This window comes from Argiope bruennichi, chromosome 9, assembly GCF_947563725.1.
Source record: "Argiope bruennichi chromosome 9, qqArgBrue1.1, whole genome shotgun sequence".
Lineage (NCBI taxonomy): Eukaryota > Metazoa > Arthropoda > Arachnida > Araneae > Araneidae > Argiope > Argiope bruennichi.
The window spans coordinates 71,457,576-71,481,493 of NC_079159.1; the positions used below are offsets into that span (position 1 = coordinate 71,457,576).

A 23,918-nucleotide genomic window follows, 5' to 3' on the forward strand; every position below is an offset into this window, starting at 1 on the left:
AATATAATCTGGAACGAACTTGCAGATTGCTTAGCCAAAGAAGTTACAGAAAATACACCTTGGATTGAATGGATCTCTCCTGAAGATATTATTTCAAGCCTCAAGAAAGAGAAGCATCAGATCACAATCAATAATTAAAGAAACAGTAAATATTTCATTTCCTTAGGTGACATCCCTAGTATTTAAGCACTGTCTTCCTGATCCAAAAATCGAAGGGAAGATATTGCCTTGGCCAGATTAATCAGCAAAACAATTATAACACCAGGACTGTTGAATCATTTTAACCTTCACAATGACCCCCTTTGTCACGAATGTAATAGCATTAATGATATCGAACACATAATTCTTTCGTGCAAAAAGTATACATTTTATAGACACAAATTATGGACTTTCTTACAGTTAGATAAACAAGATATATCCTTCAAAAATGTTCTGGGTAAAATAACTGCAAACAAGACCAATCTGCAAATTTCTCTTCAAGCGATGAAGCATTTCAATATCTACTAACTTTATTGACCACACTCTGTTGAGACTTTTTTTAAGACTCTTTTATCACCATTTCGTGTTGCGGGAACTGTCTGCCTTTTTGTACCTCTTCTTTTCACTAGAACTTTAGAATCTCGAATATGAACTAAATCTCATCATCGGAACTGCTTTGTTACTGTTAACTGACTGAAACTTCATCTGGAAACAGGGGATAACAGCCATTGTTGCTATAAATCCAAATCTCCTACTTCTTTCATGTTTACATCCATTCCCAGCAGCTTAACCATTCGAGTAGCCAGATACTATTCGATTGATATACCCGTCTAATGAGTCGCTACACATGGGCTTTTTTAGCTACCCATGAGAAGCAAAAAGCAAACAGAGAGGAGACAGATAACTCCTTTGCTTGCGGTAAAAGGAAGGAGGGAAAAGAGAAAAGCAAGGGGAGTGTAAAGGAATTAAAGATCTCTGGTAAACTTCAAGATTGGAAACCCGTACTCTGTGAAGGTACAAGTGAATGTGAGGAATTTCATATTCGGTGCATCTCCGAATAAGTGTAGCATGAAGTGTTGAAATATTTCTCTCTGAAATTTTAAAAATTGTTACATTCAGTCAAACTATGCCTTACTAATAAAGCCGCGACACATGAATTATACTTTGGTGGCGGTTCTGCAATTAATAAAAAATTATGCATAAAATATATAAGCAATTCTTAATTTTGTCACTTTTAATGTTGCATTTAAAATTTGTTGGAAACCAGTAGTTGATGGCTGTGTAAAATATAATTTATTATGAAATTGATAATCCTAAGCAATGCATTATTTCTTTGTGGACATTAAATTTTATATACGTTTAAAGACAGCTGCTTTATCTTTTTATTTCCTTCTATGTTTATATTTATGGGATCCAACAAAAATTTATTTAATAACTTTTATCTTTTAAATGAAAAATAAAATTCAGACATTGCAAAAATAACGGATGACTGTGTCGGTGTGTGCAGGAGAGCTTCGACAGAGCGTTTTGAGTTTGTGTATATAATCCATTCTTTTTTACCTTGTGATTTTAGAGTATGTAAAGTTATCAGAAAAGCATAATATTACTGCTGCAAAACAAATATAGCGCCATGTTTTAAATCCAGTCATAGATACCTATTTTAGATCCATCCACAGATTATATTACTGTCTGTGGTAAGAAAATAAACTGAATTGGATGTTGGTGGTTAAGAATGATTACTAAGATCACTAATAATTTTAATATCCTTTTTTCTCCATGGGGGAAGCTTCGTTTCCCTAATTAAAATTTCCATATCTAAATAATGTTATAAGGATGACATTTTATGTTCAAATGAGGGAGAATGTATAAAACATAGCAAAAAAAAAAAAAAAAAAAAAAAAAAAGAGTTGATATCTTTGTTATATTTAGAGAAGTTGTTTTTGATTTTCAATTAAAACTTTAGAGAAAGTTTCTATCACCTTAATTGTAAATATAGTACTTTGCAAATGACATATAAATTATAGACATGAAATCTTGTGTCTTTGATTAAGGACAAGATCCAAAGTAATGCTGATTTAGAAGCAGATCCATAAATAATGCAGCTTTATTCCAATTTTGATAAAATAAGAGATTTATATTTTTAGATGAATTTGAAAATCTGCATCCGTAGTAGTATTTGCTAAAATTTTTATGGAGATTCAATGTCATGACACATTTTTCGTTTCAGTCAATATTTTAAAAGCCAATTTTTCCGTCAAAGATAATACTTTTCATGCATTCATCAGAAAGGTATATTTGTTGGTGCTCTACAGTATAGGATGTTAAAGCTACCACATTTGGAACAAATACATTTTAAACATAAAAATGTGTGCTAAGGTAAAATTTTAAAAAAAAATTTAATTAAAAGTAAAAGGAAATTTCACCATAACTTCAGGCATTATTACAACACACAAAAATGGATTTTTACACCACCTAAAAATTAAAAAGGTCGTCTTTTTAACAATACCAATTTAGTTGTAGTATAAATTTTTAAATATATTTTTAATTAATTTTAAATTTATTTAATATTAATATATTTCACTGCTATAAAAAATTAATTCGCTCTCATTGATGCTACAAATATTTCACGAGATTTTTTCCCCAAAATCAGTAGGTTTTCATTTAAAGTGTGATTTTACTATAATTTTTGAAACTTTCTTGCACTTACAATTAATATTTAACTTCACAAGTAAGAAATGATGTTTTTTTTTAAAATATAAAAAGCATTTATTTTTAACAATTTCTGCTTTGTTTTGTAGTATAATTGAATGTATAAACTATTGTTTTTATCATTTGAAATTTACTTTCCTTTCCTTCAGTAAACTGAATCTAATGTTCATTCAGAGAAATTGTGATTGAATAATTCTTTGATATATATATATATAAATCTAAGGCACACATACAACTTTAATGCTGAATTATTCGATTTTCCGTACTTATATTTATATTCCATATATAAAAAAATTTTCAACGAAAAAGTTATAGCATTAATTGAAGTTTAATAATTTATATTTCCATTTAACATTCAAATTTCACAGGAGTTGACAGAAAATTAAGGAAATGCGTAGTACAACTAAAAGAACAATGTAAGGTTTTAAAAATAGTATGTGCTATATGATAATAAAAATTCGGAACTTAAAAATATTTTGCTGAAGGTGTCTTGAGACCAAGTTACATAAAATATTTAATTGAAAATTTTAGTGGCCATTAACTCCAATAAACGAACTGGTCATCTAAAGTGGTTAAGTTTCAATAAAGTTAAATTACACATTTATTAATTAAAAAAATATTATTTTTAAATATTTATGTCAGGTGTCTTTTCCTTCAATTTTTTTCATACCCTATATGGTACTTTTGTAATTTTCTTGTACTTATTTTAATGCATGCATATTGCTGAATTAATAATTAAAAAAAATGTGTTTTTCAAGTTTGATGGAATTGCATTATTTATTTGAAATCCTGAGATTAATTCCTTTCACAATTGCAGTACTCTAATAACTAAGCATAAGAATAACAATAACGAAAAGCAATTATAACTTTAATGTGTATGAATAAAAAACCTTAATCTTGAGAAACTAGGTAAAATTACAATTAATATGACAAAAATGATGCTATCACAGAAGAGAATATACATCATTCTTTGTTACGAGGCATTTTCAACATAATGTCTTCTTTTTTTCTTATTTCCTGGTAACTGCTTTTTCTTATTTTTCCGGCCTTTTCCCTAAAAAATATTTTAAAGAACTAATGCAGATAAGCAAATATCAGCATATGCAGCAAAATTCGGAACTTGTTGATATTTATGACTCTTAATTAACCTGCTGATTTTCAAATTATACCAAGTTCTATTTTACATAAGATGTTTCCAAGATGGTTGTATTATGGTTTCATTTGTTGGCATTCTATTGTAAACAACAGCAATAGGTGATTTTTTTAAAAAATTTTTGGGGCGATTTATTAAGGCAACCTGAATATCAACAAGTACCTGAAAATTTATTCTATTAATAAGCTATTTAAGCAATATTCAGAGTTAAAAACATATAAAAAATTAATTTATTGCCATTTAATTAAAAATAATCACTCTTATTAACATTCTAAAATTTAATGTTTAATTCCAAATGTAATTAGTTTTAAAGTGAAAGCAATTTAGTGAATGAATTACATTTATATACAATTCAGTATCAATATATCCAGAGAGTAAATATCAATATAATTTACTAAAATATATGATACATATGACATGCATACTAAAATATATAAATATAACTAAAATTTCTGAATTTTGGAATTAAAATTAATTTTATATTCATTTATAACTTCACAATCAAGCAAATCAATTAAAAGATTGGTTTACCAGACTGGAAAAGAAAACAGATTTAATAAATAATAAAATCTGTTAAATATTTTAAAAAATTATGTATAAGCCTCTCAAACATGTTTCAAATCCTCTACATTCACCTCACATCTAACCATCTGGAAGTAATTATATTACAGTTATGAAGTATATAAATATAGAACCATGACATATGCATTATATTGTTTAAAAAAATTCTAAGTGATTTATTTATATGAAAAACCTAAATTCAATATAGGCATTTATATTTTCATAATTACAGTATATTATAGAAAAATCAGAGAGAAAGCAATAAGTACAATTTTTTGTGTTAATTTTAATGAGTAAGCTATAAATTAATTAAAAAAACTATTAGATTAAGTTATTCTGTTTCAGAAATTAGCATTTGGGTAAATTGACAAAGTGGATATGCCAATTTGGAAAATGAAAAGATCTTCAATATAGTATGTAATCAAGAAGCAATAAAATGCTTAGTGATGCTGTTGATTATTCTGTCCATGGGAATGGTAAGAAACAAAATCTTTCTTACCATTTCCTTTCAAACTATTCAAGCTATTTCAGGCAGGCAAGATTTTGGAGAGAAATGAAAATAATAATAAAATTCCTTAGAGTATAGCAAATAAGTTTAAGAGAATGAGCAGCTTTAAAAATGTTTCAACACCTTGTAGTCAGATTACCTTTGTGAAACCTTCTGTGTGTAATAAACAGTGACATTACCCAATCAGAAGCTACAGCAAAGCAAAATCTACATTAAACTGGGGTTTCAATATTGGCATGGTAGTGTAGAGGTATAAATACAAATGTTGGCAATCCATCTGATATCACTCTTGATAGTTCTGGGATGAGTTATCTGGCAGGCGGACTTTTGCTCTGAAACTATTACCTAAACTACATAATGAAAGGATTAAATTGAGTCACATGTTTGACAAATCAATCTCAAAGTCTCTTCACAGCACTAAGTGGAAAGATATAGAGGCCTATGTGAAGATATACGATACCTAACTTAAATTCTAACATATCCATAAGAATCCTTCTTAGGAATTCTTCAGGTAAAAAAAGTCTCAAAGTCATCATAATGAGCTGTTATTCCAGAATTTGTATCTCACAATCACATCAAAGCCTATAGTTTTAATCTTACCCTTTATTTTTATGGTTACATGGATACCATTTGCAGTAAAACTATTTTGAGCTTGCAGTTTCACTAAGCATTTTTTTCACCATCAAATTGATATTTGGGACCAACTGGATTCTTTTAAAACAATTAATTGTTATTTCTGTGTATTTCCCTAATTTATGCAAATACAGGTAGTATTGATAACACAAGGCTATATAAAATCGCTCAAGATTTTGCACTTTAATCTAATCATGGATTTTTTTATAATGCTTAAATCACCAAATTACAGCATAAAAAAAGTCATATATAGTAAGAAAAATAGTACTATAATAAACTAGCATATTAAATTATATATTACTTTTTGAGAAGATTTTGGTTGAGTCTTTTCTTCACTTTGTTTTAATTTTCTTTCATTTTTCTCTTCAGTTCGTCTCTATAATAATGAAAGCCATTAAAATTGTAAGTATAGAAGCCATAAAAGCTAAAACAATATAAACATTTTATTATTAAAAATATTCAAATGAAATATATTAAAGTTTCTTATTTACCTTATTTCTCATTTGTATTTTTTCCTTCCTTCTTTCTTTTGATAGTAATGCAACTTTGTTTTCTATAGAAAATTCAACAATAGGCCTCTGGAAAAAAAACAATGATATAAAAGAATATTTTGCGATATGTATAAAATATTTTGTGATATAAAGCATGATATACGAGTATAAATATAATGATTACTTTTCATAAGTATGATACAGCATTTAAAACTTATTTAAAAATGGCTTTATTATTTTCTATCTTAAATCAAACTGCCTGAATCAAATAGTAAAGGTAATTTATTTTTACAAATTTACCTCAGATGATGGACAAGAAAATACTATCATTTCCCTCTCTAATTTACTTTTTAGTGAATTCAAATGAAAAAGAAATTTGATCAAGGGCATATTTTTTTAAAAATGATTCCTGAAGGGAAAAAATCTTTTATGTGCTCTAACAGGCAAGAAAATATATCCTCCTCTTCTGGACTTGCAATTAATGGTGAATTTAAAATCTCTATGTTAAGAAAATTGTTCCTAACAGAAAAATCAGAACAGTTTTTTTAAAATTGATATAAGCTTGAGTTTCATTAAATTTAAATACATATTAATTATATCAAACACTCAAAAGCAGTAACAACAAGAACAAAAAGGTTTCTATATTAATGACAAAATGTACACTACATTGAGATTATTACTACCATTATAATTATAGTTTTTCAAAGAGAAATACATCTTTTTAAAATTGCTGCTCTCACATAAAAAAAAAAAAAAAAACTAACATTTTTGATATTTACATCCATTTTAACTGCATATGCAAAGAATGTTTAAAAATTGCATTCAAAGTATATGAATGTCCTTTGGTTTGCTTTAGTCCAGATGATATATATATATATATTAAATCAAATCAGTCTAAACTTGCTACTTTAACTTTGCTTGTTTACGTAATTTTTCATACATTTGAGTTACTTTCTGATGGAAAGTGGATGTGAAGATATTCAATACCTAAGTTTTTTTTAAAGCACCAGATGATGACAATAAAAGAAAAAAAAAAAAGTTAAGTCACAATATGACAAATATCTGGGACATCAATCTAATTAGAAGATAGGTATGAACCATACACAAGTTGCCTGGCATTTAATGTATTAATATCTTTAAAACCAACACAAATTGTTAAAAAATTATTATTATATATTTTGTAGAAACTGAAAGAAGAGAGGTCGTGATTTCATAATCCCAATGTTTTCTATATGATCCTATTTTTGGTCTACACACATATTAAGTGATTATGAGAAAAACTAAATTTATTTCATACATAAAATACAGGAGGAGAGGAAGTAGATATCCTTCCAAAACATACTATAAGAAGCTCTATAAGGTAATTTGTTAAAAACTAATTATATATATAAATATGTAGTAAATATCACAAATTGCCTTATACTATGTTTTGAAAGAATTCAACCAATCTTTCAAGAAATGTTCTATTTTCTTAACTAAACTCTTGTACTTTTCTACTGAAATTGAAAACCTCAGGGGGGATGCTACTTGCTTTTCCTAACTGGTGTACTGGTGGCAGTTTAATACTGCAAACACACATGTTAACTCTGAAAATCTATCTCATTGAAGTCCTGTTTGGATGTGCTTTTTTACAGTATTATTAAGTATATTACATTTGTATTATAGAGTAATATCATATTGTCCTTTTGATCAAAACTTTTCAATGTGCATATAAATATATCAATATCTAACATCATGATAATGGATTGAAGGCATTTATATATTTTTTATAACAATTTCTAAAAAACGTTTAATAGTTTTTTTAAAATACGATAAAAGACTGCACTACTGTAAAAATAATAAAATATTCTTACCCTTTGAGGAGTGAAAATATTGGGATTGTTATTCAATTCATTTAATGCTTTCATAGCATCTTCATGCTTCTGAAAGCTGACAAAACCAAATCCCTTTGTTAGTGGTACACCCTGTGCATCTACTTTTTTAAATTCTTTCATAACTCTAGCCTAAAAGAAAATATGAAAAATAAATAAATAATATTAAAAATATATATTTAATCTAGCACTACGTTTTTGTAGAAAAATAACAAGAAAGTAAACAATTGTAGTATATTTGCCAGGGTATAAAATATGGCTAAGATATTCATTTTGGTAAAAATATATTAAAGTTATAAGAAATTTTAAGAAACTGCTTTTCATCTGAACTTTTCATTATTATATGAAAGAAAACAGATGCATATCATACAATAGAAAAATTCATACAATGAATATATTTGTGTAGCAGAACAACATTTACACAAAATATTAATGCTACATGAGCAAAAATATATAAATCCAAAGTAAATTAATCTTAACAGTAATGAAGACCTTTATTCCAGCTAGAAATTAAATCAGCATCTTCAGTTTTTAATGTTTAATCCTAAAGAAATAACAATCATATCTAGATTTTCCAAAACCTACTGGGTATTACTGAAAGAAATTTACGAAAAGGCATTAGAAAGTATGGTTTACATATGAAAAAGTTTTCTAAAGGGAAAAAGTATTATATTAAAATGACTCACTGCTAAAAGTTATAGATGATATAACCTATTATAAAACAAAAAACTAACAAAGCATACTGAAAATATAATTTACTGTAATAAATGATTTTAAAAGTCAGATAATAATAGTAAATGATAGGAATAAAAAAGAAATGCAGGATCACATACAGAAAAACAATTAAGGAATTATTATCATCTTTGGAAAAGAATAAACTAACAAATTACTATCAGTAGAGTTAATAATGTGATTATAAACATAGAAGAACAAAAATAAACATTATATGCCAAAGATAAACTACTATTATTAAAGCTAAATAAGTGAATATATGAGTACAAAGAACAAGACACAATAATAAACTTAAACAGTAAAATTAATCTCTACTATTAATAAAGACCAATGTGTGAGTGTTTAAGCATTCTACAGGGCAGACTATTTTACCTATAGAGACCACATACAGTGTATATAAATTTCGGAGCAGGAGAATGTGTACTTTACCATGATTTTTTCTTTTGAAATTTCAATTAGAATTTTAATTAATTAAAAATTATATCAACGTTTGGCAATCTGCAATAACTTCTGAAAAAATTACTGCTCAAAAATAAATTTTACATCATTCCAAATTTTTTTTTAAATTGTCATTTTAATGATGCCAATTTATTAGTCATGCAAATTTTTCCTAAATTATTTTGGCATATAATTTTTTTTTTTTTTTGCCCAGTTTTTTACAATTAATTACACTGTTGTTTGAAATTCAAACTGCTTTTTTTTTTATCAAATATATAATTGCATGATGTTCTTCCCTTATTGAAATCTAAGAAGATAGATTCTGTTTAATATTTTTAAAGTTTATGTGAAGTTACAATTCAGTGAAAATTAGAAGACAAATGAGCCAGACATTTATGCTTTTAATAGCACTATGGTATTATGGAATCGATTTCCATTAGAAAGATTCATAATAAGCAGAACATTACACATTTTTTAAAAATAACATAGCATTATGACAATTCTGGAATCCTGGACATGAAATATCGAAATGATTTATTTGAAATCAAATATAACTAATATTCCTAACAAACCAGCTGATCACTTGAGGTGACAAGTAAGTAATAAAGAAGAATGAAGGAGATCCACATTCCTCTAGGAAACCAAGCTCGTTTTTTCTGTTATTAATGCATGCATGATAAACATATTAAGAACAGAAAGATATTTACCAAATTCAGTATAATAGAATGGAACAAATACAAATACATGAGAAAAATATATATTCTCTATGTAAAGAATTTAAGAAGGGTTATTAACATTGTTAAATTCATTTAATACTAGTGGCTTTTGGCAATCAAATATTTTGCCATGATTATTAGTGTTTAATTTCAATAAATCTATTACGCATAACTTACTGTTCATTTCAGTATTCTGAGACAACCACTTTTCAACGATTCTATCTCATTAAGGGGAGAGATGCAAAAGGATGAGCTCATCCTTGGAATTCTTCGTCCGTCTTTGACCTTGATTTTTGCCCTATTAGATATTTTTTGTTTCATTTTTTTTACACGTGTACGAATATCGCGTCATTTCTGACCGTATTATTTTAATTCAGTCTGCGTTAATTTTAATCCAAATAAAATCAAAGTTTATTTTATTTTAAAATGTAAACACACCTTCCTTTCATATTTCCTCTCATCCCTATTTTGATGAATTAAATCCATCCTAATGCATGGTTAAAATTGTGGAGGGTTTTAGAATCCGTTGTCAAACAATAACTGTTATGCTTCCTATGATAAATTATTACAACATCTTTTTACAATCCAATTTCAATAATTTTATATTTGTTCTGGCTACATGAACATTCATAATTGAGTCAAGCTTCATCATAATGTAGTACTATTAAAAATATAAATATTAGAGTAATAACTTCTCTAATTCTACAATTTGGGCCATATTATTTTAACTTCACCTTTATATTTCCTTATATTAACTTTGCAGATAATAAACAGAATCTTTCTTTTTAGCTTTCAATCATGGAAGAAAATCACAAAATTAAGTATTTTATGAAACAATGAATTTTGAATTTCAACGCAATGGTGAGATGAACTATTGAAAATTATTATTATTATTTTAAGAACTGACATAATAATAAAAACTGAGGGAAACATTTCATGGCAATAAAATTTGCGTTATCTTAAAGATAATTTTTTAAATTTTAAAATGATATAAAAATTATTTTTTAGTTCATTTGTCACAAAAAAAAATCTCACTTAATTTTTAATTAAATAAAATTTTTAATGGAGTAAATGCTTTAAAGAGCAAGTTTCTATCTTTCAAAGTATATGGAATTAAATGTAGTAATTCTAAATCTAGCAGCTTGCACTATAGAATAATGATATACACACACATTTTCCTTTATTATTATTAGAGATATAAGACAGGCACTAAATTGATTGTTCATTGAGGTAGTATGAAAACTTATTTCAAATATAAAATAAATTTAGATTATAGGAATTGATAAATATAAACATATTACATTAAATAATAAAAAAAAATGATTATTACAGTATACAGATAAAGTTTATGCTTTAAAAACTGATTTTTTTTTTAAAATTTAAAAATGAAACATATATATATGTTCAAAAATCCTTTATTACAACACATTTTTGCAGCATCAAGAATTCAAGGCATTTTCATAATTATTTTTGTATTGTAATAATCAATCTTTTTTCCATTAGATTTCGTATGGATGCAAAATAGACCATCTTCTACAATATGTATATTAAAATGCAAATGGTAAAGAAAAGGAAACTATAAATTATAAATATACCTCAGTGATGACAGATCCTGGACCTGCTGCTTTTTTAAATAGCTGACGTAGCTTACTATCTGTATAATTTTGGGGTATATTATGAACTAAAAGTCTTTTATCAGAAACAAAAAAATTAACATTCCTCAGTTTTGCCTTTTTGATCATTTCCAGCTGAAAATAGGAAATAAAGTTAGAATAGTAAAAGAAACAATTAGAAAGCATATAATATTCAAAATATTAAGAAATTAATATTCAAGTTTTTGCAAATGAATCATTGATTCAATTGTGAATGTATCATTCAGAAATAAACAATGATTTTGAAGGAAAAAAATATACTCAGTATATATAATTAAATAGTATTTTTTTTTTTTCAGTTGCAAGTTCCACCTGAAAGGCATCAAGTTTTTAAGTTACCAACTAATGGCATCAATTAACTAACAGCCAACTAATTGCTAATTAATAATTTACTAAAAGAAAAATAATTATAATTATTTTACTATAAATAAAGTAAGACTGATATTTTATATATATATATATATATATATATATATATATATATATATATATATATATATATATATATATATATATATATATATATATATATATATACTGGCAATTAAATGCAAATGGGAAAACAAAATAGAATAGAAATAAATATTTCATGTAACTGCCAAACTGCTATTTAACAGAGTTTAAGATTAACTTTTTATTCTGGTTACATAGAAACCATGTTTCTGCTGGTTCAACCACTTTGTGGCTGTTGTCTTGATTTCATAATTTACAAATAATCTTTTTCTTGACATTAACTCTTCCATTCTGATGGAAAGAAAATAATCACTAAAAGTGAAATCAGAGCTGTATGGAACATGAAATTACATTTCTCATTTGACTTCAAATCTTGAAAATGAAGAATCAGAGACCCGGCTTAAATTGCTATTTTGCCTGCTCATTGATTATTCATCATAAACTTCACAAATTGAGGAGGAATTTCATTTGCTATATATCACAGATTAATTTTCAATGAGCTTTGGCATTCAATTTGCGACAATTCATCAAAAATAAAATGAACTTTTAGAATGAACAATTAGAGCCATATGTTTCCTCTCTAAAAAGAAGAAAAATTATTCAGAATTATTCGTTGGGAGTGATATTTTTCATAGCCCTTTTTATACATTGATCGTCAAAATTATACATAACAAAAAAGGATCATGGTGCTAGCAATAGTATAAAGAAAAAATAAATATGCAGAAAGTTATCAGAGCATTTTTTTCCACAACTTTCCATGGATATGCCTTAAAAAAATCAAAAAATTCTTTAGTTTTACCAAAACAACAAAATTTCTAATATCTGCTGACTACACAAGTTGTTTCTTTACTATATTTATCATTTCTCCTATTTATGCCTTCCTGTACCTACTATGAAGATAGAAAAGTTCCAATAGAGATTGAATTTTGTAAAAATTCAATGCAGTAAACTTATATTTTTAATTGATCCATCATAAGGGTTTTGTGCATGCATAAAAAAAATTATGTACCAAAATTAAAAAAAAAAAAAAAAAAAAAAACCTTATTTATAAACTATAAAACATTTGTCTCTTTGATTCTCATTTACTTTTCTAGTCTCTATACATACATTTAAGAAAATAAAATGAAAGTTAATAGTTTTAGAGATTATTAAATATAAAATTAAGATTTGGTGGTTAAGAAAGTAACATTTTAAAAATAATTCAGGCAAATTGAAGAAAACTGAAATTACAATTCTGCTTGGAAATGAATTAATATTTTAATGTGCTTCTATAAAGAGAAATCTCATGGCCAAGTTCAAAAGTTGATCACATCAAAATTAACTTAATCCTTAAATAGTAATAATAGGAAGTCACATTATGCGTATCCAATATTATTTGAACATTTTCAAATTAAAAAAATAAATGCATTCCTATTATAAAATATAAGGTGCAGCAAGTTTATACATTCCAAATAAACCATTTATAATGGCACTTTTTTGGGGGAAATAAGCAGAGAAGTTATTATAGAGCTATGAACTAAGGGAACTTCCACTAAACTTTATTGCTCAGATAATAACAGTTTTAGTGGAGCTTAGGATGTTCTATTTTTGAGATATTTTATTATCATAATTAGATATAGTAAGAACTTGGTAATAATTGATAAGTGCTACTATGCCACATTTTTTCAAAACACACCGAAAAAAGACACCTTCAGTCATCATCTTGGCAATGATGTCAGCGATGAAGAAATCTATCACTTATGTGTTATGACTTCACTACTGATGCAATGTCTAGCAATTCTGTTCAGTAAAATTTTCAAATATCTTACCAATGTTACTCGTTAAGATTAATCAGTCTGTAAAATCGTGAAAACTCTGGATTTTGACAAGCCTGTCACAGGCAAACATTTACACAGGGCAATAAGCTTACACTACAATATTTGAAAATTTCTCATGAAGGAATAATAATTTTAAACATAATTAATAACTAATATTAATTACTTGAGTTCTCTTTGCCATATCAGCTTTTGACATACCATCTGCTTCTTCAGGCTTGATGAAGCCAACACGCAACAAATTCAAATTTCTTTTATCTTTTTTCTCTTGCGGTTTTCCTGTAGGAATTGCATCCTTACTAACAGCTATAACGCAAGAAAGTCGCCGTCCATCAACAATGACACCTGGCTCCTAAAAACATTAAAAGACAGTTAATACAAAGAATAGAGGATGATAACGATACAATGAGTGTATGAATGAATGACTGATGTAGTTACACAAAATGGTTTATAAAAACTATTTTAATGTATACAAAACTATAACAAGTATAAAACAATTTTTAAGGGTTCATAGTGAGATATTGCTAAAAAAAATTAAGCACTTTAACCAAGAAAAATTAAGAATCAATGTACATGCACACATTTGAAAACCTACCTACATATATCTGCTAAATACATTATTATAAATACTTTGAATAAATTTATTAAAGTAAAGCAACAAAACTCAAAGAGAGTTAATAAAAATATAAGTGGCATACATAACCAAAAGTGGTTTTTTTTCTTTCCCCATATTACTATATTCATTTTTTTCAATAGCATTCTAAGAAAAGTATAAAAATCTAACATATAACATTTAATCAAATGAAAGTAAAAGTAAGATATGTATAAAGGTATTTATCTATATCTTTCACTTTTTCTCCTTTTTTGATGAGGGGCGGGATGATTGTTTGTTGTTGTTGGAAAAGGACTTTCCCCTTTCCCCCCCTTACAAACTGTAATTTCAATTTTTTTTTTACTTCTATAATAACATAATTTCCAAATTACATGACTTTAATAAACAGTCTGTCATTTTTTGGTTTCTCTAAAAAAATTTGATTTTTACTGTTCTGAAACACTGCAAATTAATCATACAAAATTTCTCTTGATGAAATAAAGTATAATTTTGTAATAACAAAATAGAAAACTCAAAGTAAAATAAATTTTAAATAAATATTGAAAAAAAATCTTACTATGTCTGATTGTTTAACTAATTTTTCTGCACTTTCTTTTGTTTTAAACTTGACAAAAGCTGACCCTTTAGGATGGTCTGTTAATTGGTCCCTCACTAGGACACAATATTCATATTCCCCATATTTGGCCATTTCTTCTTCAAGGCTTTCTTCTGTTGTTGAAAAGGACACATTTCTAAGGAAAACAGTTTTTCCATCATTGACATCATTGCTCCTTTCTTTTTTAATTTCAGTTTTTTCTTTTTTATCAAAGATTTTATCCTTTTTATTCATTGTCTTTTCTTCTTTAATATAGCTTTCTTCAAATTCTTCATCAGCATCAGATTCTGAAATTTAAAAAAAAAATAATAAAAAAAAAATTATAAAATCAATAATTAATTCTCTCACTTCATATATTACCGAAGCTTTCATTGCTTGTAATTATATAAAATTTGAAAAGAATAAAACGAAATACAAATACTTAAAAGAAAATTGCATTATAAAACTTTGCAAGAAACTCTATGAAAATGATGTATGATATACGGATAATTTTCACAAACATGCCTTTTCATTGGCATATATAATTCCTAGGAGGTGGTGGTGGGAGTGGAATGGAATTATTGTACTTATAATCATGAAATTTATACCTACAACAATAATGAAATGATTATTGTAATTATAATCACAACAGGCAATCATAGCTATGATTAAATGTATCTTGAAGTCTGCATTTCAAAATTTAATAAATAAGGATTTGGTCAATTCCACAGGTTGCTGACAGACAATCACAAAGAAAAACATATGTATTTTGTAACATACTATACAATATATATATCTTTTAATAATTTTTTCCTTACTTAATTTACTTTTTTGCTAAATAGAATAAACAATAGAATTAAATTTTAAAAATGCTTAAAAAAAATTAAAAATTTGGTAACTGGCTAACATTTATACAATCTATATGAAAAACGATACTGATTCAATAAGAGATTCTTCTGAAATTAAAATAAATTTTAAATATACATTAGATCTCATAGAATAAATAATGAGCTTTCAGCCTACAGCACTTTAGTTCTAAAATATTATTACAATAAAGAATGACAATAATTACAACAGATTAGTAATATTTTCCTCCATTGTTTAGAAATGATTCATTTTTTTGAAGCACTTATATCTTCCACTTTAACAATAACTTGTATTTTTATATTGTTCTCTTTCATTACATTGTAGAAATATAACCTATAGATGAGTGAATAGCTGATTTTCTACTTCTTTTATTCATTTAATAAATCTTGTTCTTTTCCTTTAATTTTCTTTTTCTTTCAGATTTTCTCAAATTTTGTCTTTTACTTGTTCAGCTTTTTTTATTTTTTGCTTTATGTTTTTCCCCATTTTCCTTTTTCTGTATCGTTTATGCTTTTCAGCAGCAGTTAAAGATCTTTTTTCTTCCTTTAGTGTGAGTGTGTGTGATGTATGTAGAAACCTTACATACGATCTCGGAAATATTTGAAATATGTTCTTGGGCTATAGAGCAAAATATTGAAGTCTCTGTTTACATCATTTAAAAACAATGTTGAGTTGATAATAAACAAAATTGTAAAAAATTATATCAATAAGTAGATAAAACTCTGAAATATTTAAAATATGGAATCAAGCACATGGAAAAAAACATTGAAGTCTCCGCTTACATAAAGTTGAGTTGTTTTAAGTTGTTAAAAATAAGTTTAAAATCAATAAAAATAAATAAATATTTGAGATAAGCATATGGAAAAATACATATCAGTCATTTTAAAGTTAAATAAAACGTCAATCAGTTACCGAGGTATGTTCGGTGCTTCAGGTGTAACTTCTATTTATTAAGTATTTAAATACTCTTAATGTAAGCAGAGGAAATTTATGCTGAGTGCAAAAAGTTAATAATTTTAAATAACTCACTGATATTTATAAATCAAAGTTAATATTTCTCCTAAATGAAATGTAATAAGATTATTCTTTTAAAATAAGTTTATAACATGAAAGTCTACCATGTATATTTAGAAATACTCTGATCATTTTTTTTTTTTAATTAGGAAATATTTTTGAAACTGATGATTACTGTGTATACCAAATTATCAAACAAAATTTCTGAAAGGAGATAAGACATCTATAATGGCATTTTTTAATATAATAATTTATAATTTTAAATTTAACTCTGCTTACTATTAAAATAGATAATATGCATTTAAAATGATTTATAATACTCCTTATTTGCTAACACTGAAATTTTGAAGCTCAGATTGACATTTTAAGGAGTTCATTTTTTCACTATTCAATTTATAATTAATATTTTGTGTTATTTCAGATTTTTTTTTAATGCACATCTTCCAGCATTGTTTCTAGTGACTCTAAAAACAATGCATCACTGAACAGAACAAACAAGAGTAGTTCAATGAAATTTGTTCTGCACTTCTGATGCAATTCACTTATATTTAAGATATTTTAAAAGAGAAATTAACACTTATATTTAAGATTTTTTAAAAGACAAGTTAATCTGAAAATTTTTAAAAATTGAAACAAAAATTTCTGCAACTGATATTCTGATTTCATTATTTTTTTAATTTTTAAAATTTATTAATTAAAAATTTCTCTTTATTTTAAAACAGTAATGATCAAAATACAATTTTGTAAATTGATTTTTAATTAAATGTTTCCCTGGTGAGTTCCAAAATTTTATTTGCTGATTTGGAAATAGAAATTTTACTTCTATACTGATATGGCAAGGAGTCAAATTAGGAAATCAGGAGTAATAAAGGCTAATTTAATACAATTTAAATTCTAGTAAATCTTCTAACTTCCTTGTTTTTCTCTTTCTTTTTTCAGGGCATCTTTATTTTCAAACATTTCTACTGATTTTTATAATCGATAATTTGCTAGATAATATCATTGTCATAAAGAAAAGTACACTGGAAAAATCGTTTTTTTTTCACTTTGTTTCTAAAGCTTTATTTTTTTGCTATTGTGATTTTGATTGCAGTAATATACATCATGTCATATACAGTTTTTGTAATGTAAAGGAAACTTCAATAATAACTCAGAATTAAAAGTATTTAATTTTAAGAATGTCAGGTCACTAGTCACAGTAATATTGAAAATAAATTAAAATATATTATTTTGAAATTTGAGAATCATATGCAATACCTAACAAAATGGTAACAATGTAAATTGAATTTTATAATAAGTGGTTTCTTTCAATAATTTTCAAATAAGTTTTTATAGAGAGTTAAAAGAAAATACCTTCGCTAGAAGATTCATTTAATGAACTTCTATCATCATCAATATGTGAGCTTGTGAGAGCTTCAGCACCTGAATCAAATTCTTTTAAAAATGCATTGAGTCTCTTTTCATCTTCATCTTCTTCTTTGTCACTTTCATTTTCTATGACATTTTCATCATCATTATCTGCATCTGATTCTTTTTCAGATTTTATTTCAATATCACTATCAGATTCATCTTTTATTTCTTTTTTGATGACAGGGGAATCTGGTTTTTCTTCACGTAAACCTTGCAGCTTTAATTTATAAGAAGTTTTATCGACAGCATAATCAATAGCTACTTTGCGACCTATAAAATCATAATTTTTTTTTTAAATTATGTAAATTTAATGTAAAAGAAAATTTGAGATGAATTAGAAAAAGAGGGAAAATATCATAGGACATGCTGCACATTTTAATTTCAATACAATAAAAGTGGAATAATTTTTCATGCATTTTAAAATAATAAACCAATTTTGAGAGGTAAAAACAAATACATTCCATAAGTAAACTACATTTATGTAATGAAATACTTTGCTAGATTTTTAAAAATTTAAACTGACAAATATAAAGCACATTTGGTAAAAAAAAATTGATTTCACATAATTGTTAAATTAATACAACTTGCGTTTTTATAAATATGCTCCAAAAATTTGCCAGCTTAAAATAAAGTAAGCAAATTCAGAGGGAACCAGAAATGTTCCTTGTTAAGACTTATAAGGGCTTTTTTTTTGGTGGTGGGGGGATTGTTTTCAGAAGGATAATATTTATGAATCAATGGAAAATATTTTAGAACATCCACATACCATGAATTTCTTTATAATTCATATTTTTCATAGCTTGAATTAAGGATTTTGTTTCTTCAAATTCAATAAAAGCAAAGCCTCTTTTCTTTCCATCTAAAGAAAAATAGATAATCAATAAAATTTGCTTCTCACATATGCTCACAACAGATAAAATGATGGTTATTTTAAAAATTTGTAAATATCAACTAATTTAATTCAGGTAAGAATAAAAGTTTTGACAAGACAATTTATATATAAAGGATTTTTACAAATTTACATTGTCAAAACTTCACATGAATAAGTTTAAAAACATTAATAATATTCAAATAATTTACAACAAATATTTAACAAAAAAAAAAAAAAAAAAAAAAAAGAATTTTTTTTGCATTTAGAGAGGAGCAAAAGTATTTAAGAGTTTAAGTTTCGATTAAGCACAATGAAAATTTAACTTCCATACAATTTCTCTCATTGAAATGAAAATATTATAATTACTGCTGTTATAATAATAATTTAAAATTTCCTTATTTGGAAATGTACAATTGTGGCTTTTGAATGGCTTTTAAATTACTATAAATGATAAACTGATTCTTCTATCTTAGAAATTCCCTGCTCTATGGTATTTGAATTTCTTTATAAGTACAAAATCTTATGAATTAAAAGAACTTTAAAAAAAATCAAATTTCCAAGCTTAACTTATTTGGGAAATATGCCCCCTAATAATGCTATAATTTCACTGCAGACTGATTCATAATACAAGATTGCTTCACATAAAAAAAATATAACAGTATAAATTTTCCAAACCTTCTTTCAAAGGAATTTTCACATCTATAATCTTTCCAAATTTAGAAAAAATTTCTTTTAGATCATCTTCATTTGCCTATTAGGTAAGGAGAAAAGAATATTAACTTATGAAAAGTGTAAGTAAAATAAAAATCACACAAAAATGTCACAACTTCAATTAAAGATAAATTCAAGAGTACAATGAAAGTAGCAAGGAAATAAATATTTGCCTAAATATTTATTCTTTGCACCATTCTGGAAAGAGGGTGGGTTGAATTCAATATGCCCCTCCTACTGAAATAATTTCTTAATTCAAATGTTGGCAATTATCATGTTTTTGCATCAAAAATAAGATTAGTTCTGACATCTCTGTCACTTTTGAATTTGATTCTATTATTGCTACGCACAAAGATGGGAATGTGCAACCCTCTCTCATGTCTCAAATAACATCTATTATTCTTCTGTGAATCGAGAATGTGTTTATATGTATAGCTATAAATGATATAGCAATATTTGAACCAATAATAACATGTAGTATATCATTTACTATATTAATATAAGATTTATAAGAAATAAATTTTTTAAAGCACCTCAGATTTTAATTTTAATAATGATAGGAAAACTTAATAAATAACATAATAAACAAAGAAAGAAGGACCTAAAGCAATTTATGTAATAAATTATTGTTTCCGAAGCCCAATAATTGAAAAGTAGCAATTACCTTTAATGCAAAAAAAAAAAAAAAAAAAAAAAAAAAACAGTGCAGGAATATAAAGTCAATATTTTTTATTTAAACAGAATTTCCATAGATCATTGTTATCAAATAGTATCTTCTTAAAAACATATACGGATAAATTAAATGTTTATAAGTTTGTGCACTTCTGCTCTGTTTCTTAATGTCAGCTGTTTTTGCTTCCACAAATGTCTAGTGGAGTTTGACTAATCTTTGACAAAAAGTTAATTTGAACTTTGCCTTTTCTTCATGGATATTCAAATATGTTAAAATAAAAGTAGACATTTTTTATTAGCAGATCTTTTTTCCTCAGATAATTAAAATAGAAAGTGTGTTTTTCAAACAATCACAAATTTAAACTTGAATAAAAATTACACCTTAGAGAAGTGGTTTTGAACTTTCCACAAAATACTGAAGATCCATAGGTAGAGAGCAAAAGCTTGCCATCAAGAAAAATAATAGTTAATTGGACAGCTTCCGGATTATGTCAACCAGAGTGCCAAGAATGAACACTTTTTTAAACATCATACTGATGTTTAAAAAAGTACCTTTTTAATGACACCAATTTTTTTAACGTCCTTTTTCTTAATGATTTAAGAAAATATTTTAACCATATTTTCAAGTTTATATTGTACAAAATAAAAATAAAATTTAATCTGCAGGGGTGTGCTATGCATGCATTTGGAAAAATTAGCTGTTATCAATGTGTTGCCATCACATTGACAAAAGCTCAAATTAATTATTACTGCAAACTTAGACAAGTGCAATTTTCAGCATGTGTCTGCAGGAAATAAAATGAATAAGAAAAATAATATTTTCTAAAAAAATAAATGCAAGATATAAGAATTTTTACCAATATCTACATTATTAATTGAATAAATTAATTTTATTTAAGATAAACAAGTTTTGATATATATCCTTTCAACTCAAGGCTCAATGACAAATTTGTAAACCTTTAATAGCAGAAATACATGTGTTAAAATGGACTAAATGAAGTAAATATATTTTATGTAATTTAAGTCAATAAATGCTCTAAAAAATTATGAATGTTTAGCTTTTATGCAAATTCGTTGTTTTGTGAATCATATTTAACAAAATAGTCTTGAGACACCAATATTTTAAATAAAAGGCATTCCAAACTTCCAAAAGCAAGCTGCATTCCAATCAATTAAATCAGCCACTTAAATCGACTGATATACGAAAATTTGAATATCATTATTCAATATCGAATAAAAGCTGGCAATTACAGATCACTTCAATGACTGTCTTGAAGATGATACACCAATCAGTGCCCAATGTTTCTCAAGACTGACTGGACTAAGATTATTAAAATGTCATTGTTCTGAACTATTATATTCAAAGCTTCATAAATCGATCAGATTTCGCAGCAGAAGATAGAAACATTCATTTATTTATTTAAAAGTTGATGTGTCACACAGAATATTATTCCTTAGGACAAAAGAACTGCATAAAATTTAGACTTCATACTTTTTTGAAGTATTTTTATAGAGCAAAACAAAATAAAATACTGTTATTCAAGTCATTTAAATCCTTTTAAAAATAAAAATAAAAACTGAATTTTAAGATGAATATGAGAAATTTTTATTGAATAATTCTTGAGATATTACATAAATTATGAAAATTATTCTGCAGTGCACATAAGACATAAATGCCGACTGTTTTCAATTTTTCATATTTTTAGGGGGGGGGATGCTTGGTTTCAGTAAAAAATGCTTTTTATATTAATTGCAGTTTAATCACTTCCAGTTTTATTTAAAGCTGATATTTTATGGGAGCTGACACAAAATTAGAGATACATAGTACATCTTTTATAATAGTACGTGTGAATTATATGATTATCGAAATTTGTAGCTTAAAAATATTTTGATGAAGAAGCTATTAATATACAAGTTATATCAAACATTTAATCAAAAATTTTAACCAGCATTAAAATGACAAACTGGCCGGTCACCAAAGGTGGCTAGTACTAGTATAAAATGACATAAAAATTTTTAATTAAAAAAATATTAACCGTTTTACCTGCAATAATTATTTTTTCAAATTATATTTTTCAGAATAAAATTGGACTGAATAAAATTTATTAGAATTTTTTTATCATTATATCCTACATTACTCTGATTTTATATTGAATATTTCTAGAAAGAACAACAAATATTGAAGTGATTTTTGACTCAGAAAAGTAATTTAAATCTGAACACCTATTTCTTTATTAATTAATATAAATGATTATTTAGGAGGTTAAAAAATTTTCACAAGAAGGTTCTAAGTAAAAATTTATTATCTTTTTACAATATCTGAAGTCATAAAATGCATTATCTCGAGACACTCTCGCAGTAGTGTTAAATAATAAAATACTATTTAGCTGTAACTTCTGCAGTAAAAAAAAAAGTACTTTTTATTATATGATAATAATATACTATGAATAATTTTTTTATTTCTTAAAAAACACATATTACATTTTTAACCTCACTCAATTATCCAAAATTATCTTTAACAGCTAAGACTCCCTATTTAGAAATTACATTTACTTTTTAAAAATGTTATAATAATACTAAGATATCAATATTTTAAATGATACCAGGAACATCTGAAAATAATAATGATATATACAATTTAAAAAAAAAAAAACCTCTAACTGTACTTTCTTTACAATTGAATTTTTGAAATCAAATATAAGAAAAATAAAAACAGAAGCCAACATGAGATAATAAATGAACTGTAGTAAATTATTTTTTAAAAAAAATGAATGCCCCCCCCTCCATTGTTATAATACAATGAAGCACTGAAATCAAATCAAATTTAAATAATTCAAATTATTACTTTGAAAGACAGATTTCGTATAATTAATCTCTTCCTCTTTTTTAATTTAGGACGTTTCTTCAAATGCTGTTCAGTTTTACCTACAAAAGTAAGAATAAAAAGAAGCATTTTTATTAGCTCAATGAACAAAAATAAATAGTGAAACTCATGCAATTTAATTGAGATTATTTTTTAAAAATTAGATAAAAACAATTAATAACAGAAAATAAGTACAAGGTAAATCTAACAGATCAAGAATTTTAAAATAATATTTTAATTATTTTCCATTTCCTAACATTTGTTCAAAGAGAATAATAATGTTGCACCAAAATTTTCACTACACCTTCATTAGTTAATTCTCCTATATTACCATAAATATACTGAAAATTTATACTATTAAAACTGATTTAATTACAAATTATTTTTTTCGACTTACTAATTTATGAAATTGTTCATCCCCCCACAATAGAACATAATACGAGGGATAATTAAAATCTTTTTCATCAGAAAAAGGGATAACCAATTTGAAAATTTTCATAAACCTTGCACTAGATTCTTTATATAGATTAGATTGTAGATTGATTTATAGTCCATTTTTTCAACACAAATGACATACTTAAATGAATGTACCGAATAATTATACTGAAATGAT

The 23,918-nt window shown here is 25.8% G+C and overlaps 1 protein-coding gene across 1 annotated transcript in view; it reads right to left on the bottom strand.

Moving 5' to 3' along the window:
- Positions 1 to 3,540: 3,540 nt before the first annotated feature.
- Positions 3,541 to 23,918, bottom strand: part of LOC129985228 (RNA-binding protein 28-like) — a 29,241-nt gene continuing 8,863 nt past the window's right edge. Inside the window, exons 3-13 of the mRNA XM_056095171.1 lie at positions 23,288 to 23,367; positions 19,735 to 19,810; positions 18,955 to 19,047; positions 18,132 to 18,458; positions 14,880 to 15,205; positions 13,877 to 14,062; positions 11,387 to 11,539; positions 7,888 to 8,037; positions 6,035 to 6,121; positions 5,845 to 5,919; positions 3,541 to 3,742 (exon numbers count right to left, since the gene is read on the bottom strand). Of these exons, the coding sequence (XP_055951146.1) occupies positions 3,662 to 3,742; positions 5,845 to 5,919; positions 6,035 to 6,121; positions 7,888 to 8,037; positions 11,387 to 11,539; positions 13,877 to 14,062; positions 14,880 to 15,205; positions 18,132 to 18,458; positions 18,955 to 19,047; positions 19,735 to 19,810; positions 23,288 to 23,367 (1,634 nt within the window). The 3' untranslated portion in view covers positions 3,541 to 3,661. The remainder of the gene's footprint in view (positions 3,743 to 5,844; positions 5,920 to 6,034; positions 6,122 to 7,887; positions 8,038 to 11,386; positions 11,540 to 13,876; positions 14,063 to 14,879; positions 15,206 to 18,131; positions 18,459 to 18,954; positions 19,048 to 19,734; positions 19,811 to 23,287; positions 23,368 to 23,918) is intronic.